The sequence below is a fragment of the Lissotriton helveticus genome, chromosome 7, assembly GCF_964261635.1.
Source record: "Lissotriton helveticus chromosome 7, aLisHel1.1, whole genome shotgun sequence".
Classification (NCBI taxonomy): domain Eukaryota; kingdom Metazoa; phylum Chordata; class Amphibia; order Caudata; family Salamandridae; genus Lissotriton; species Lissotriton helveticus.
Genome location: NC_136068.1, coordinates 43,767,088 through 43,785,944, shown reverse-complemented (window position 1 = coordinate 43,785,944; position 18,857 = coordinate 43,767,088). Strand labels below are relative to the sequence as shown.

General features: G+C 46.4%; 1 protein-coding gene across 6 annotated transcripts in view; it reads left to right on the top strand.

The window, feature by feature from the left end:
• The window catches only part of ARHGEF1 (Rho guanine nucleotide exchange factor 1), a 459,136-nt gene that overhangs the window by 420,141 nt on the left and 20,138 nt on the right, over positions 1–18,857 (top strand). For all 6 annotated transcript variants that reach the window (XM_078651355.1, XM_078651350.1, XM_078651354.1 and 3 more), the window contains one exon: positions 12,090–12,347. In XM_078651355.1, the coding sequence (XP_078507481.1) occupies positions 12,090–12,347 (258 nt within the window). The remainder of the gene's footprint in view (positions 1–12,089; positions 12,348–18,857) is intronic.

Sequence of the window (18,857 nt, the reverse complement as noted above, 5' to 3'; positions counted from 1 at the left end):
AGAGATACAGATTACTATCCTCAACCAGCCCGTTAATCCAGACAGGTTATTTGGCCCAGAGGTGGACACCACCCTGGAGAAGATCAAGAAAGATACCGAGACTGCCAAGTCCATGGGAGCTCTCCAGTCACAACAATTTAGAGGGAACACTTTTCGTCGCTCAGGCAATCGAGGTGTTAACAGAGGGCACATGTCGCAGCAGACGCCATTCATTAAAAGTGGTGCGCAATCCTCCTACAGCAAGCAGGGCAGAGGTGGATACAGAGGAAACAGTGCCAAGGGTAGAGGCAGAGGCAACAACAGTTCCCGTTCCTCTGCCGCCAACAAACAGTGACTCCCTGTCACTGCCCCCGACCATCCAACACCTGTCGGAGGGAGACTCCAACAGTTCCTGCCAGTCTGGAAGTCCATCACCACAGACAGGTGGGTCAGGAAACTTATCCAGTTCGGCTATTGTTTGGAGCGGACATCCACCCCACCACCCATGCCCCCAAAACACCGTCCTATTTCAGCAGAGCACTTGTACTTATTGCAGCAGGAGGTTCTGGTGATGCTGCAAAAAGGCGCAATAGAGCTCGTGCCAGTGGAGGAAGAAGGCACAGGGGTTTATTCCCTGTACTTCTTAATCACAAAAAAGGACGGCTCACTCAGACCGATTCTGGACCTACGCCCCTTAAACCAGTACATTCTTTCAGAACACTTCCACATGTTGACACTGCAGCAGGTTCTTCCCTTGTTACAACAGGGAGACTTCCTCGCAACCTTGGACCTCAAGGATGCTTACTTTCACATACCACTCCACCCATCCCACAGAAAGTACCTCCGGTTCACCATCCAAAACAGGCATTACCAGTTCAAGGTACTCCCCTTCGGAGTGACCACTGCTCCCAGAGTGTTCACAAAATGTCTGGCGACGGTGGCGGCCCACCTCCGGAGACAGAGTATACATGTCTACCCTTATCTGGACGACTGGCTCGTTCAGGCAAAGTCAGCCCAGCAGTGCGCCGCAGATATGTCTCACACCATTCACCTCCTTCACAGTCTAGGATTTACACTAAACTACCCGAAGTCGCACCTTCAGCCGGCCCATGTGCGGCAGTATTTGGGCGCGACGATCAATACTCTGGCTGCCACAGCTCAGCCAAACCCAGCGAGGATCGACAACATCCAGGCGCTGATCCAAAAGTTCAGACCGCAACACTCACTCCCAGCGAGAGTGTTCATGCAGTTGATAGGCATGATGGCCTCCTGCATCTTCATAGTCCCGCACGCGAGGCTCCATATGCGTCCGCTCCAAGAATGCTTAGCGCATCAGTGGACTCAGGCTCAAGGACAGTTAAACGACCTAGTGTTGGTGACGGGTCGGGCATACAGCTCTCTGCATTGGTGGAATCCACACAACCTTTGCAAGGGCCGACCGTTCCAAGAGCCTCTGCCACAGATTACACTAACGACGGACGCATCTCTCCAGGGATGGGGGGCTCATGTGCTCCACTACACGGTGCAGGGACTATGGACAACGCAACAAAGGAAGATGCACATCAACTACTTAGAGCTGATGGCAATCTTCCTGTCTCTCAAGTCCTTCAAAGTACATCTGTGCAACAAAGTCGTGTTGATCCGGACGGACAACATGACAGCCATATACTACATTCAAAAGCAGGGAGGTACGCACTCTCCACAGTTGTCTCATCTGGCTCAGAGCATGTGGAAGTGGGCCATTCAGAGGAACATCTTCCTCATGGCGGAACACCTCCCGGGCACGGACAATCAGATGGCGGATCTGCTCAGCAGGTACAGCCACCAGATGCACGAGTGGGAGTTACATCCATCAGTACTCCGCCCGTACTTCCAGCAGTGGGGTCATCCAGAGATAGACCTGTTTGCCACGGAGGAAAACGCAAAATGCCAAAGCTTTGCCGCCAGGTTCCCTCGCCCACTATCGCAGGGCAATGCGATATGGATGAACTGGTCAGGCAGATTTGCGTACGCTTTTCCCCCAGCGCCTCTCATTCCGCTGGTGGCAAGAAAGCTAAAGCAACACTCGATGACGCTCATCCTAGTTGCTCCAACGTGGGCGGGACAACCGTGGTACACCACGTTCCTCGAACTCTCCGTGGTACCGCATCAAAGACTGCACCTCACACCCCGGCTCTTAACGTAGAACCGTGGCGACATTCAGCATCCAGATCCGCAGCAGCTCAATCTGGCGATCTGGCTCCTGAGGTCTTAGAGTTTGGCTACCTTGATTTGCCCCCTGAATGCATGGACATCATCCAGGAGGCAAGGAGCCCACTACCAGAGCTTGCTATGCAGCGAAATGGAAGCGGTTTGTCATCTACTGTACAGAGCACGCTATCAACCCGCTCAATGCATCCATTCCTAATATCATCTGCTATCTGTTGCATCTTTACAAATGCAATCTAGCATACGCTTCCATTCGGATACACTTATCCGCCATAGCGGCTTATCTCCAAAACAGGCAGCATCTCTCTGTCTTCAGGGTGCCTGCCATTAAAGCATTCCTGGAAGGGCTGAAGCGGGTCATCCCTCCCAGGACCCCGCCAGCTACTGTGTGGAACCTCAATGTGGTGCTCACCAGATTGATGGGTCCCCCATTTAAACCTCTGCATTCATGTGAGCTTCAGTTCCTCACATGGAAAGTGGCTTTTCTCATTGCCATAACGTCTCTAAGATGTGTTAGTGAGCTACAGGCGCTCACAATCCAAGAGCCATTTATACAAATTCATTCAAACAGGGTGGTGCTGCGCACTAACCCCAAATTTCTCCCGAAGGTGGTGTCGCAGTTTCATGTCAATCAAACCATCGAACTGCCCGCATTCTTTCCGAACCCGGAAACGGTAGCAGAAAGGATGCTCCATACGCTTGATGTCAGAAGAGCGCTTATGTACTATATTGACAGAACACAACCTTTTAGAAAGACACAGCAACTCTTTGTTGCCTTCGCAGCCCAGCATAAAGGCAACCCCATTTCCAAAGCAGGAATAGCCAGGTGGATCGTTAAGTGTATTCAGATTTGTTATCAGAAGGCTAAGCGCACTTTAACGGTCCCCCCCAAGGCGCACTCCACACGCAAGTTGGGGGCCTCCATGGCATTCCTAGGTAACATTCCTTTGGAAGACATTTGTAGGGCAGCCACATGGTTTACACCACATACGTTTACTAAACATTACTGTGTAGATGTGCATTCAAAACAGCAGGCAGCTGTAGGACAGGCTGTTCTTAAAACGCTTTTTCAGACTTCTGCAGCTGGCACGGGCGGCCGCCGTTAATGGAGGGACTGCTATGTATTCTATGCTATAGATATGAATTTAGCAGCCCACATGCCTCGAACTGAATATGCTACTTACCAGTATGCATGTGTTCTTGGCATGTAGGGCTGCTAACATTCATATCGCCCGCCCTCCTTCCCGGCGCCCGTAGCGGCTGCAGACTTTTCTTGCATTTAATCTCTAGCATTGCCATCGCTTACACGGTTACACTCCATCTTTGCCACAATGGCTAAAAACAATCTGGGGATGGAGTCGATGCCCATGCGCACTGTAGTCCAGGGGAGGAGCCACCTATCTCGTGATACTTCGAAGACTCTTCCAGGACAACAATGTGCAATCATCCGGACCCAACACTAGGCGGCGATCTATGCTATAGATATGAATGTTAGCAGCCCTACATGCCAAGAACAGATGCTTACTGGTAAGTAGCATATTCATTACTATTTCAAATTATTTGGTTATGTATGTTATTTGTAAACAGCCTTGAGTAAGCTCCACGCCTGCTCACCAAAGGGGCTGAAACGCATATTGGCTGGTCTCAGCTCCTGTGCCATGTCAACAATGTCTGAAGAGCATGAGGATTACAATAGAAAGAATACTGAAATATAATAAGAAACTAACTTTGTTTCTCTCCTAATATACAAAGAATAACTTGAATATAATTTTGAAACAAAGATCTTTACATTGGTGTTGACTAACAGATACCCTTATTCACTGTTCCAAATTGTTCTGTGGGACTTCAGGGGTATAGTCCCTAGTATATCACTCATAGGTCTGTCCAGATGTCGTGCAGCCCAGAACTATGACCCCTACTCCTAGCAGAGATTATTCTATTTGAGATGTAAAGTAAGGGCGTTGCCAATCTGAATTCACTCCTCTAAAGCAAACGTATACAAAAAGGTTTTTTAAGGTACAATCCGATGGTGTATTACTAAAAATAAGGGATTCTGTTTTGTGATAATCTGATTGCACCGATTGCTGTAACTTGTATCCATTCAAGGTGTGTGCGCTTTGTATGTTGTATACATCTCTCTGAAGGTGAAAGCCAACAAAATAGTTGGAGAATTTTTCATTCATTTTAGCCATGCCCACACACTCCACGAACCCACCCCAGTGCACTTGGGATTTCCGTTCACATACTTTGTTGATGCGCCTAGTACCTCTTCCCCTCCTTAGTGACCTGCGCTCAGTAGCTTCTTCTACTTTACAAATATTTTGTTAGCAGATTTCTAACCCTGCTGTTTGTGTATCATTTGTTACCCATTTATGTCTATGAATTGGAGACACCTAGCACATGTCTTAGTGCCAGGGTGTCTTGAGGGAATATGTAGTTTGTTAGCAGATTTCTGACACAGCTGTTTGTGTGTCATTTGTTACCCATTTATGTCTATGAATTGAAAACACCTAGCTCATGTCTTAGTGCCAGGGTGTCTTGAGGGAATATGTAGTTTGTTAGCAGATTTCTGACACAGCTGTTTGTGTGTCATTTGTTACCCATTTATGTCTATGAATTGAAAACACCTAGCTCATGTCTTAGTGCCAGGGTGACTTGCAGGAATATGTAGTTTGTTAGCAGATTTCTGACACAGCTGTTTGTGTATCATTTGTTACCCATTTATGTCTATGAATTGAAAACACCTCGCTCATGTCTTAGTGCCAGGGTGTCTTGCAGGAATATGTAGTTTGTTAGCAGATTTCTGAGACAGCTGTTTGTGTATCATTTGTTACCCATTTATGTCTATGAATTGGAGACACTTGGCACATGTTAGCGCCAGGGTGACTTGCAGGAATATGTAGTTTGTTAGCAGATTTCTGACGCAGCTGTTTGTGTATCATTTGTTACCCATTTATGTCTATGAATTGGAGACACCTAGCTCATGTCTTAGTGCCAGGGTGACTTGCAGGAATATGTAGTTTGTTAACAGATTTCTGACACAGCTGTTTGTGTGTCATTTGTTACCCATTTATGTCTATGAATTGAAAACACCTAGCTCATGTCTTAGTGCCAGGGTGACTTGCAGGAATATGTAGTTTGTTAGCAGATTTCTGACACAGCTGTTTGTGTATCATTTGTTACCCATTTATGTCTATGAATTGGAGACACCTAGCTCATGTCTTAGTGCCAGGGTGTCTTGCAGGAATATGTAGTCTGTTAACAGATTTCTGACACAGCTGTTTGTGTATCATTTGTTACCCATTTATGTCTATGAATTGGAGACACTTGGCACATGTTAGCGCCAGGGTGTCTTGCAGGAATATGTAGTTTGTTAGCAGATTTCTGACGCAGCTGTTTGTGTATCATTTGTTACCCATTTATGTCTATGAATTGGAGACACCTAGCTCATGTCTTAGTGCCAGGGTGTCTTGCAGGAATATGTAGTTTGTTAGCAGATTTCTGACCCTGCTGTTTGTGTATCATTTGTTACCCATTTATGTCTATGAATTGGAGACACCTAGCACATGTTAGTGCCAGGGTGACTTGCAGGAATATGTAGTTTTGCAGCGTGAATCTTTCTGGATTTACTATGCTGTGGATTATTCCGCGGTCTTGTGGTTGGGCCCGGAATCTTAGTCCTTTTTTTTTTTTCTTTTTTTTTTTTTAGCCCATGTGGGCGTCGGTGTCACACCTCCTTGGGTGTATTTCCGGTGACGTCGGCATGCTTCCTGCGGAAGCTCCCACGCTCCCACTCTTGGGCGTCATCTTCAGATTCTTTTGTCCGCGGTCGGGTCTGGATCGTTCCCGTTTGGGCTCCAGACATTTTTGGAGAAAGAAGAATACAGAAATTGGAAGGAAAACATCTCAGAAGACTCCAGGAGACTTCATCAATCAAGGGCCATCGAAGAAGAAGGAGAAATCTTCGAGAACTTCGACGCCCGTCGACGAACGCACGACCAGGGGGCCCCTGAGCGCTCAGATGGACAACACGCCGTTCAAGTTCTGCCGTAACTGCCGCCACAAGTACGCGCAGAAGGACCAGCACCCGGTTTGCAACCTTTGCCTACCGGTAGATCACGAAAGCAAGGACTGCAACGCCTGCTCCGCCTTCACCCCGAAGACCCTTCGCGTGAGAGAGAGGCAGAGGGTAGCACACGACACCCTGCAGGGAAAATCCCCGACTCCATCCCTTTACGAGCTGGGGATGTCTTCCGAGGAAGAGGACAACGCTGCCGCCGAAGACGTCAGCTACACGGTCGTAGAGACCGATTACACCAAGACTTCTGATAAGGTAGGAAACTCTACGGCCCCTAAGAGCACGAGAGACCCTGAGTCTAGAAAGAACGAGGGCAAGGCCTCGAAAGCGCCGGCGCCAAAATCTCCGGCGCCCGCGGCTACACCCAGGCCCAGCGGATCCTCTGAGGAGTCCCCGGCGCCGAGAGCTGTTGAACAGCAAAAGCCGTCGAAAATCGTACCCGAAAAGGATCGATCGACGTCGAGGGAGAAGGACCCTAAAGCACCAACGCCGAAACACGGTTCGACGTCAAACTTCTGCGCCAAAGACCAGCTCGGCACCGAGCCAACCACCGAAAAGGGCGGCCGAACCATCCGACGCGGAACACGCAGCCGAGATGGAGAAAAAGAAAAGGCGCCTCGAGGCCGAAATGGAAAATATCTTGCAGCGGAAGAAGGAATTTGACGCCAAGATGAAGGCCTTCACGATTCCCCACAAGACAAAGCCACAGGTGGCGGAGGTTGTCGAGGAGGAAGACGATGACGCCTATGAACAGGCACCGGACGTCGAGGAGATCGACGACCAGGAAAACGAAGAGTCCCTACTATAGTTACGACTATGAGGAGGAAGAGGTCAACAGGACGGATGCCGGGTCGGCTCCCTCCGACTCACTGGAGGTGGATTATCTGGAGGTCGACACCCTAAGCCCAGAGGAGGCGGTCGACTCATATCCCTCGAGGCCCTCGCCGCCGGACGACATCGGAGCCTACAACTCGGTGATAAAAACTGCCGCAGCAGCATTCAGGCTCAAGCTCGACGAAGAGAAGCAGAAAGCGGACTTCCTTCTGGAGACATTGCTCCCCACTCAAACAAAGAGCCAGTACCTGCCCATGCTCGAGAGTGTCTTGGCCCAGGGAAGGGAAGCATTCAAGGAGCTTGCAACATGCAAGGCTGTCACTCCCAGAACGGAGAAAAAATACAAACATTCCTCATAAGACCCACCCTACATTCAGGGCACGGTCTCAGCAGACTCCATCATCACAGCCACAGCAAGAAAGAGGGCTAACGTGCCCACTACTTCTGGGTCGCCCCCAGATAAGGAGAGCAAGAGGATGGACCTGGTGGGCAGAAGGATTGAACGGAATGCCGCAACACAATGGCGCATGGCAAATTCCAACGCCCTGATCCACAGGCACATGTACCAGATCATGGAGGAACTGGGTCAGTTGGTGAAAGACATGCCCCAGGAGGCCAAGCAAAAGGCCGAAAGACTGGTGGAGGAGGGGAAGAACGCGGCAAATTCTTGCCTCAAGACTGCCCTGGATGGGGCAGACACCTCCAGCAGGCTCATGATGATGGGCATCACGGAGAGGAGACACGCCTGGCCCAGGGTTTCAGGCTTTAAACCAGAAGTGCAACACAGCATCCTGAACACACCGTTCAACGGCGAAACCCTGTTTGGAACAACAGTTGATGAGAAGCTCAGTCAACTGAAAAAGGATAACGAAACTGCGAGATCCATGGGAGCATTGCAGTTCAGAGGGAGCACAGGGGTGCCCCGTCACGGAGGCCCGGAGGCAGAGGTGGAAACCAGCCGGGTACATCACACCAGGTTTTCCAACAAACGCACCAGACCGACTCACAAGCACAGCAGGGTCAGCATAAGCAGTCCTGGCAGTACCAGCCAAGAGGCCAGTCCTTTCGAGGGAGAGGAAATGGACGTGGACAGAATAAAAGAGGGGGTCAGCAGCCCGCCTCTAAGTGACTTCGCAAAACCCCGTGTGCCCACCCACAGGAAAGATCCCAGGGGGCAACACGTACGGAGGGGATCAGGTGTTACACAAACTAGACACCTACGACCACATGACACCAGTGGGAGGAAGATTACGATTTTACCTTCAAGAATGGAGAGAAATCACATCAGACAAGTGGATTCTCAACATCATCCTATTCGGATACTGCATAGAGTTGGAGGGGATGCCAACAAGCAGAAAACCAAAAAGACCACTAGCAAACAAACAGCTAGAGCGCCTTCAGGAAGAAGCAAAGGAGCTCCTGCAGAAGCAGGCCATAGAACCGGTCCCCCTCAGGGAAAGGAACAAGGGGGTATATTCTGCGTACTTCCTGGTACCAAAAGTAGACGAAACAATGAGATCCATTCTGGACCTAAGGTTCCTGAACAATTTTATAAGAACGCAAAAGTTTAAAATGACCTCCCTACAAGAGGTGCTCCCACAGTTGCAAATCGGGGATTTCATGGTGACGATAGAGCTCAAAGAGGCCTACCTGCACATCCCAATGAACAGAAAGCACAAGCATATGCTCAGGTTCACCATCGGAGAAAACCACTACCAGTTCATAACACTAGCCTTCGGACTAAAGTCAGCACCAAGGGTCTTCACAAAGTGCCTCGCAGCAGTCGCAGCGCACCTACAAAGGCAAGGAATACACGTATACCCTTACCTGGACAATTGGCTAGTGAAAGCAAAGACATACCAGAAATGCAAGCCGGACGCACAAACAGTGACGACCACACTCATAAACCTGGGGTTCTCCATCCATTGGAAGAAATCATCAATGGAGCCGGAACAAGTGAAAATCTTCCTGGGAGCACAGATCAACACCTTACAGGGCAAGGTGGTCCCCAGCGAGAAGAGGGCGAGAGCGCTGGTGAAGGGAACTCTCCTCTACCAGAAGGGGCAAGCTCGGACAGTGAGGACTGCGAGCAAGATCACGGGCATGATGGCATCATGAATCCACCTAGTACCAAATGTACGACTCCACATGAGACCCATTCAAGAATGGCTACAGGAGCAATGGTCACAAGCTACAGGCAGTTGGGAGGATCTAGTGGTTGTAACGCACACAGTGCAGAAGGAAATGACATGGTGGAACATGGAGAACATAACAAAGGGAAAGCCTCTAACACCCCCAACACCAATAGTGACCATCACCACAGACGCATCCCTGAAGGGATGGGGCGCTCACATGGAGGAACTCAAAGTGAGAGGACTGTGGACACCAGCAGATGCGACAAAGCACATCAATTACCTGGAATTGAAGACAATCTTCCTTGCACTGAAAGCTTTCCAGACGAGACTGTACAAGCACAAGGTATTGCTACAAACAGACAACACCACAGCGATGTTCTACATCAACAAGCAGGGTGGGACACAGTCAACCATGCTTTCGACGCTAGCGCAGGAGATATGGAGATGGGCCATCCCACTCAAGATAGACCTGCTAGCCATACACCTACCAGGGAAGAACAACATACAAGCAGACTGGCTCAGCAGACAGACTTCGGCATCCCACGAGTGGGAGCTCAACGCTCAAGAGACAAGGTGGCTGTTCGACAGATGAGGAACGCCATCAGTGGACCTGTTTGCCACACGCCAGAATGCAAAATGCCAAAACTTCGCATCCAGACAGCCTGAGGAGGGATCCCTGGGGAATGCCCTATGGATAGATTGGTCCAGGACATTTGCTTTCGCTTTTCCCCCGATACCACTGATGCACAGAGTGCTGAGCAAATGCAGAGCGAGCAACATGACCCTGATACTGGTCGCGCCACAGTGGGCCAGACAGACATGGTACTCGCAGATCATGGAGATGACAGTGTGCACCCCACAGATTCGGCAAAAGGAAAGACCTGCTCTCCATGCAGAACGGAGAGGTGCTGCACCCAGAGCTAGAGAGCCTGAGCCTGGTGGCATGGCTCCTGAGGACATAGAGTTTGCACATTTGAAGCTGCCAGAAAGCACCCTGAGGGTCCTTCGGGAGGCACGAAAACCCAGCACTCGGAAGTGCTATGTTGCGAAGTGGAAAAGATTCACAATGTGGTGCAGAAAAGAAAAACTTAACAATAAAATGAAGAAGGACTCCACAGTGCTAAAGTACCTCACGCACCTGCTGGAGAAGAACCTTAGTTCATCCTCGCTGAGAGTTCACTTGGCAGCGATAGTCGCCTACACAAGAGGAGAAACGTGCAGGGGTTTCTTCACATCACAGGTGGTGAAAAGATTCCTGGAAGGAGCGAAGAGGATTGCACCACCAAAGCGGGTGCCGCCACCTGCATGGAACTTGAACATAGTCCTAACGGAACTCATGAAAGAGCCCTTTGAACCACTTCACAAGGCCTCCCTAAAGATGCTAACTATGAAAACAGCTTTCCTGGTTGCAATAACGTCCTTACCAGAGTAAGCGAACTTCAGGCACTAACGCTACAAGAACCCTACATACAAATACACAATGATAGGGTTGTGATGAGAACTGACCCACACTTCATGCCGAAGGTGGTGTCCAAATTCCACATGAACCAGTCTATACAGATACCAAGTTTTTTCCAAAAACCAACCACTAGCGCAGAGCGGGCTCTGCACACCCTGGACGCCAGAAGGGCAGTCATGCACTACATTGAGAGAACGAAGGGACACAGGAAAACAAAACAGTTCTTTGTGTCATTCGCCAACAGTTTCATGGGGAAAGCAGTAACCAAAGTGACTATTGCACGATGGATCGCACAAACAATTCAGCTCTGCCACAAGCGAGCAGGACAAGAACTAGCAGAAGGGACACGTGCCCACTCCACTAGGAAAAAGGGTGCGACAATAGCTTTCCTGGCTAACACACCCATACAAGACATATGCCTCGCGGCAATATGGGCTTCGGTGCACACGACAGAGACAAATAAAAAAAATAAAAACTTTAAAGGTTAAAAGCGGTAAATCACTTAATGGAACATTGCCATTACTTCGGAAACAGAACAAACACGGAAAAAAAGAATCTGAAGATGGGGGGCCCAAGAGTGGGAGCTTCCGCAGGAAGCATGCCGACGTCACCGGAAATACACCCAAGGAGGTGTGACGCCGACGCCCACCTGGGCTACAAGAAAAAAAAAAAGAAAAGACTACGATTCCGGACCCAACCACAAGACCGCGGAATAATGCACAGCATAGTGAATCCAGAAAGATCTTCAAGCTGCAAAACTATACCGACAGGTAAGAAAACTATTCGCTTGTTAGCAGATTTCTGACCCTGCTGTTTGTGTATCATTTGTTACCCATTTATGTCTATGAATTGAAAACACCTCGCTCCTGTCTTAGTGCCAGGGTGTCTTGCAGGAATATGTAGTTTGTTAGCAGATTTCTGACACAGCTGTTTGTGTATCATTTGTTACCCATTTATGTCTATGAATTGAAAACACCTCGCTCATGTCTTAGTGCCAGGGTGTCTTGCAGGAATATGTAGTTTGTTAGCAGATTTCTGACCCTGCTGTTTGTGTATCATTTGTTACCCATTTATGTCTATGAATTGAAGACACGTAGCTCATGTCTTGGTGCCAGGGTTACTTGCAGGCACCTCATTGGTAGCAGGAATATGTGCCCTGTTTGTAAACCGCTGCAAACCACCCCTTGAAGTCGTAGAAAAACAAAGACCGTAAGTAACGCACCCTGGCCACAGTCTGCTAGCCGGTTATAAGAGGCGAGTGTGTGAAATACTGATTAAAGTCCATGAGAGTGGACTTGCAGCTGTCTGTTTTTATGCGGTGTTCTGGATGGATGTTGTGATACTTTTGCTTGTTGATTGCTTGGTTTCACAAGCTCTTCCTTCCTCTCTCTTGCAGTGCTAGTGTTGAAGCGGCTGCTAGTACGGAATATCCGCCTCTCCATGGAGGGGGGGCAAAGTCCCAGCCTCGACATGTGGCCGGGCTCACTAGGGCACAGCCCAAGCAGAGACGAGCAGGAGGCTAGAGATAGGAACCTGAAGGAGAGAAGAGGGAGCGAGAACGTGCAAAATGGCTTGGAAAGTGAAATTGCAGCAGATGAAAACTGGAAGGAAGTGTCTGATGCTGAAGAGAAGGAATCTGAAAGCAGAAGGCCAGGTGAGTGGACCCGTGGGTAAACTGCAGGACAAGAAATGCTTATAAAGGCGCGGGATGGCTGTATAATGTGTCTTCATTTTGTCGTAGTTTAGCATTGAGTAAATTGGCTTTGCCACAGAAAGTTATGTCTAGTTCAGGGATGCAGTACACTATCACTTCAGATGACTCACTGTCAAGGTGTCTTATTTAGCATGAGGTCTGCAGTGGTATTTAAGTGTAAGGATTTGCCCATGTATGGATATGTTTTGGGGGTTGGTAGAGTGTATATCGAACTTCTTATAAGCTGACAAACCTGTTACAAGAGACTGTTTTTGAAAGTTTTTTTTTTTTTAAATAAAGACAATTTCAGGAAATAGCTGCACAAAAAGGATCCCGTGATAATCCCATTGTGCAGCCTGTTATGTTATAGAAATTTTGTAGCACTGATCGCATAAATACTGGTCCCAAATTGAGACCAGTAGTTTGCCACCAGTGAGCTGTTTTGCGCACCGACCTGTGTACTAAAAGGTTGGTTTGAAAAATACTGATTACTACTGGGTCGCAATTCGATCTACCTCACGGATATTAATAAGGTAGGATGCAAATTGCAACCCACTATGAATCACAGCCATCACAGGGATGGTGGCATGCTGAGGTCTGCAAACCACGAGATTATATATATATATATATATATATATATATATATAGATATATATATATATATCAGGGTCCTTCCGGGTACCTCCTCCCGTGGTCAGGTGGCGTGGCGAATCGGCAACCCCAAAGCCGAGTAAGTTTCAATCCGCTTTGTTTCAATTTTGCAATTAAGCAAGGCCACGCACTCAGGTAAATGCAGTCGCAAAGTTTTTATTTTCAGATAACGCTACGCGTTTCGACACCCCCCGGTGTCTTGATCACACGATGACCTCTCCCCTGTGGCCAGCGCATATTATAAACGTCACATAATAAATTATAGTAAACATCAACAAGGATACTAGTGCCTGTGTCAGTTAAGGAAAAATCAATCGGCCATTTTAAACTAGTCCATTTACCTAGTTACGAACAGTGCATTAAATTGGCCCAAGGAAAGTCTCTTTTGATTAATACATTGTTAAATTTGATCTGTAAATCATAATAATTAAATCAATTATATAATCATTACAATTCTTACCAAACAAAGGTCTCTATATAAATAAAAGAGAAACAAAAAACTGACAAATGCCCTCCTTATACTCCACAAGTTCTACTGTATCTCACAATATCAGTGAAAACAGATCTACGGTCTAGTGCCGAATCTAACTATAATGTTATGGTACATTTATACATAACAACCATATTCTTCACATTATGTCATCCATAATTTTAGTGACATATACCCAATGAATTTGATGTATAACAAAGTATTAACCATCTGAAAATTCCCATATATTGAGTTCAATTACATTGATACATGTAATTTTGACCAAAGAGTTAACAAAAAGCTAACCAGTACGGTCTAGACATTGAAATCCCAGGTACTCAGGAACACAAAAAAAAATCAAACAATTCCTGACATGCAACACTAATTACGTGGTGTACGTTTTAGAATGCCCGTGTAAAATCAAATATGTAGGGAGTACTACCTGCATGGCAAAAAAATGTGTACAGGAACGTCTCAGAGCCATAACTAATGTAGACACTAAATATCCTATTGCCAGGCATTTCCAGGAGTTCCACCAATCTAATAATTCCTTACTGCGGTATTATGTAGTGGAACAGGTCAACCTAGGTAAAAGGGGAGGCAATAGGGAACTGGCTCTTAGAAAGAGGGAATCTAGGTGGAGTATGATCTTAGAGACCAGATTCCCGGGTGGCCACAATATGGATGAAGAGCTGGCAACTCATCTCTATACAGAATAGTGTTGTATTATTGCATACTTAGGTTTCAATGTATATAAGCAAAGGAGAAAGTGGGTTTCCACCAGATATTCTAATGATTGACAATCCTGCAATCTGTGTACATGTGTGTAGTATACTTTCAGTGTACTTTTTTAATCCTGATTTACAGATCAAATTTAACAATGTATTAATCAAAAGAGACTTTCCTTAGGCCAATTTAATGCACTGTTCGTAACTAGGTAAATTGACTAGTTTAAAATGGCCGATTGATTTTTCCTTAACTGACACAGGCACTACTATCCTTGTTGATGTTTACTATAATTTATTATGTGACGTTTATATAATGCGCTGGCCACAGGGGAGAGGTCATCGTGTGATCAAGACACCGGGGGGTGTCGAAACGCGTAGCGTTATCTGAAAATAAAAACTTTGCGACTGCATTTACCTGAGTGCGTGGCCTTGCTTAATTGCAAAATTGACACGAAGCGGATTGAAACTTACTCGGCTTTGGGTTTGCCGATTCGCCACGCCACCTGACCACGGGAGGAGGTGTGTGTGTATATATATATATATATATATATATATATATATATATATATGTGTGTATATATATATGTATATGTATGTGTATATGTGTATATATATATATGTGTATATATATGTGTGCATATATATATATATGTGTATATATATATATATATATGTGTGTATATATATATATATATATATATATATATATATATATATATATATATACAGGACCCTCCTGTCACAAGGATGGTGTCATCAGTGATGTCATGAGTGATGTCACTGACCATGTCATGAGTGATGTAATATGTGACGTCATCAGCAGTGCATTGCACGCGCAAGTTATAGTGAGTCCAACTAACTATAACGTGGGAATTTCATTGGTTTTATGCCAGTAAAATTTCCAGCTAACTATAACTGGTGTGAAACCTATGGTTTTTTCAGTGAATTTAATAGGTTTTTTAAATGCTAATTCCTAACTATAACTGGTGTGAAACCTATGGTTTTTTCAGTGAATTTCAACGTTTTTTTAATAGCAAATCTCTATAGGTATGAAATAATATTTTTTATAATGAATTTTATATTGTATAAATATGTAAATGTTTATTTTAATTTTTTGTAATTTTTTAAAATATTTTTTGCCTGGTGTGCTCCCGGGGCGCGTACCGGTGAACGCACGGGTAAGCGCAAGGTTGCGGCGCGTACCGGTGAACGCACGGGTAAGCGCAAGGTTGCGGCGCGCCCCGGGGCGCGTGCTGGTGAGCGTCCCGTTAGCGCTATTCCCGCGAACGAAAACAACGTGACGTATCGCGTAGCCGCGTGATGCGTCATATGACGCACTGCGTAAGCGCACCCGGAAGCACGCGATCGCATACGATCGCGCAACGTAAGCGTCCCGACGCGCTTACGCTACGCGCCCCGGGACGCGCCCCAGGGCGCGTAGCGTAAGCGCGTCAAGCAATGTGACTTTAAAATAACACTTTTCATTGGTTCAGAACATTTTTTTTTCAAAATATTGAGAAACCCACCCATTTCTCTCACTATTGCTTTGTACTTGGAGAGAGCAAGAGGTGGTCTTTGCATTATCTGCTTCTCAAAGTTTCCTGATCTACAGCAATGGCTGCAAGGGAGTCATCCAGCAGTGATTCTGATGTTTTTTTGCGTGAGGACCCTCCTCACCACAAAACAAAGGACCACTTCATTTGGAAATTTTATGACATCCCTGAAGGAAAAAAAAAGGTTAATGCTGCTAAGGTAACCTGCAAGATATGTGGCAGTATTTTATCCAGAGGCAATCCTAATAAAAAATATAGCTTTAGAAATGCCAATTTAATTAGGCATGTCCAGAGAAGACACCCAAAACACTATGCCAGGGAGAGTGTGAGGGACCTGGCACGGAAATTACCAAGAGATGGCAGCAGCACCTCCACTGGTGGAGCAACACCTTCAGGAACACCACGTGGTAGAATGGTCCCTAACGTGCAGCCGGTGTTTGCAGGCATAAAATTTCTATGCGTGGACTGTGATGAACAGCTCCGTTATGGGGAGCAGAGCGTTGAACTCATTGCTATAAAGAGACAGGAACATTGCTGCCCTCCCCGTCCCTAATTTTTCAAAATTTTTTGCTCCTGTTGAGCAGTTTTGGAATCCCTGTTTTTGTTTTTCCCCTGAAAAAAATCCCCAAAAAATATAAAACCGTTAAAAAAAAGTATAAAAAATATTAAATTTTTTTTTTTTTAAAGTTCTATTCAGAACTACCTCCAATTTATAAAAAAAATGCTAAATTTTTTAAAAACTGTCATTCTTTTTTCTCCATAGTACGCTCACCGGGCGCTCCCCCCGTGAAAATCGAAATAAAATTAAAAAAAAATGTTGTCCCTCGGGACCCTTTTATGGCCCCCACATCAAACCTAGGGGGTCGGGGGGGTGTACCCTGCCCCCTTTTGGTCATTTCCCCCTTTTGTTTTTAGCCACCTCTTGTGTCTCAGTCCTACCGAGACACAAGATGGTGGCCGCTCCGGACTGTTTCGAATGTTTACAGACACCCGAGAGCCAATCAGCTTCTCGTGCGCAAGTCGCGTGGCGCGCCCGGAGCGCTCCCCAGTGCGCGTACCGGGGCGCGGCTCTAGATATATAAATTTTTTTGAACCTAAATTACTCAAAATCCTCTGGAGCACATATCTTGAGACATAGCAAAGGCACATCGGGCTACCAGTCCCTACAATTTTGCCAAGTTTGGTGAAAATCCATTCAGCCGTTCGAGCTAAAAGTGCGACCGACCGCCCTATGGAAATTAACAATGGGAAAACACGTTTGGGACCCCCCTTTTATCTCTGGCCCCTTGACGGATCCCCCAAACTTTCAGGGAAGGAGCGGAGAGCCGCGAGGCAAAGTTGCTGAAAAATTCAGGCCGATTCCTCAACCGGCGCCAAAGTTATTCCAAATAGAATGTTGCGTTTTCCCTATGGAAATCAATCCTAACTATAACTACCTACTGGCGACTGCAAGTAGGTAATATATATAATTTTTATTAATTTTTTTTACAGGATTTTAACATTTTTTTATGAAATGTTTGTTTTTCTTAAGAGGAATACCAGATGTACTAAAAAAAAGTTACTAACATTTTTAAGAGTAGGCAAGGTCATTGGGACCACTACCTATCAAAAGAAAAATGGCTTGCCACTGCTTTTTAACAGCCTCTAAAGTATTAATGTTTTACAACTGGATGTGGGTAGTGAAACATTAGTATATGCCAATTTGATTCTGTTTTGGAAGGAATGCGCCACCTTCCATATACCACATTGGTATTTAGTTGCAGACTTGAATTGAGATTTGGTAATGTGTTACTGAATCACAGTTTGAGTTTGCTACATACTATAAAATGTTCTTCTCATGAAAGATCTTTAGAATATGCCCCCTTCCAAACCCATGGATCAGATTTGGGAAAGGATCAGGCACCACTGAATAAAGCTCAGGTGGATGGCTGCAGAGGGTTGTCTAAGCCTCTCACTATTCTCTATCCAGCTCAGCCAACCGCAATGCCATGTTTTTTGCTAAATACGTGCTCTGCAGTTGGACACCAGTAAGGCTGGAAAGACATCAATACTAAGCCTGCCAATTTCTGCCTTGTTGAAACATTCCTTACAACTTCTCTGGTGTAGCTGCTCCTGTATAGTTCCCCATGGCTATCCTATACTACAGCCTGATATGGCCCAAGGTCGGGGTAGAGCTGAGGCCATAGTCTGTACCATCACTCTCTCGCTCTCTCTCTTCTATGTCTTCGCTTCTTACTCTTACCGATGCCTTGATTAGGTGTCACTGTCTGATTGTTAACCGTTGATGGTTATTTTCTTACTGCCCTCCAGGCTTCCACTCCCTAACTTCACTGCAGAGTTTGCCATTAGACACACCTATGAGTCCATCTTAGGTGACTTGAATCTCTGGTTAGAGGATAGCAGTGACCTTCTGGCTTTCTTTTTCCAGTCTCTTTGAATGAACTAATGATTCATCTGCTGATTAAGTCTCCTAGTCACTGTAGAGCGTACGCCCCAGATGCTCTTTTCACTAAACATTTGTACGTTTCCATCAGACACAGCCACCATGCACCTGGACAGTCCGCCAATGTGTTTTCTTTGCCCTCTAATCTCCTTTTGCTGAGGTTTCTTTGATAATTCAGTCTGAGTATCTTTCCAACATGTACCACACAACAGCATCTCCCAAGAGAGTTTTACAACCTTTGAGGGTTCTTGTGGTTTAGCGCTTGGCTTCCTTTTAAGCTGTATGCTTCCTATACTGCCTCTTCCATTCCACGTCGTGCCTCCTTGGTCGAAGGTCAATCTCAGGAAAACAAATCCGGCAAAGAGGAGACCGGGGACTTCTTTGAGACAACATCAGTGACCAGCTGAGAGAGCCACCGGTGCTTAGTAAAAGAGTATAATATTGTGTCAGAGAGGCTAATACTCAGTATTGGGCATACCCACCTGTGGCTTCTGATTGTCACCCTTGAGGCCCCCTTCAGCTGGTTACTGTTGCTATGTGTGCTCTTAAAAACACTCTTCTGGCTAACGTTTCCATCTGGCATGCCATCATATTGCGCCAGCTAAATGAAGGGTTGCCAGTCCACCT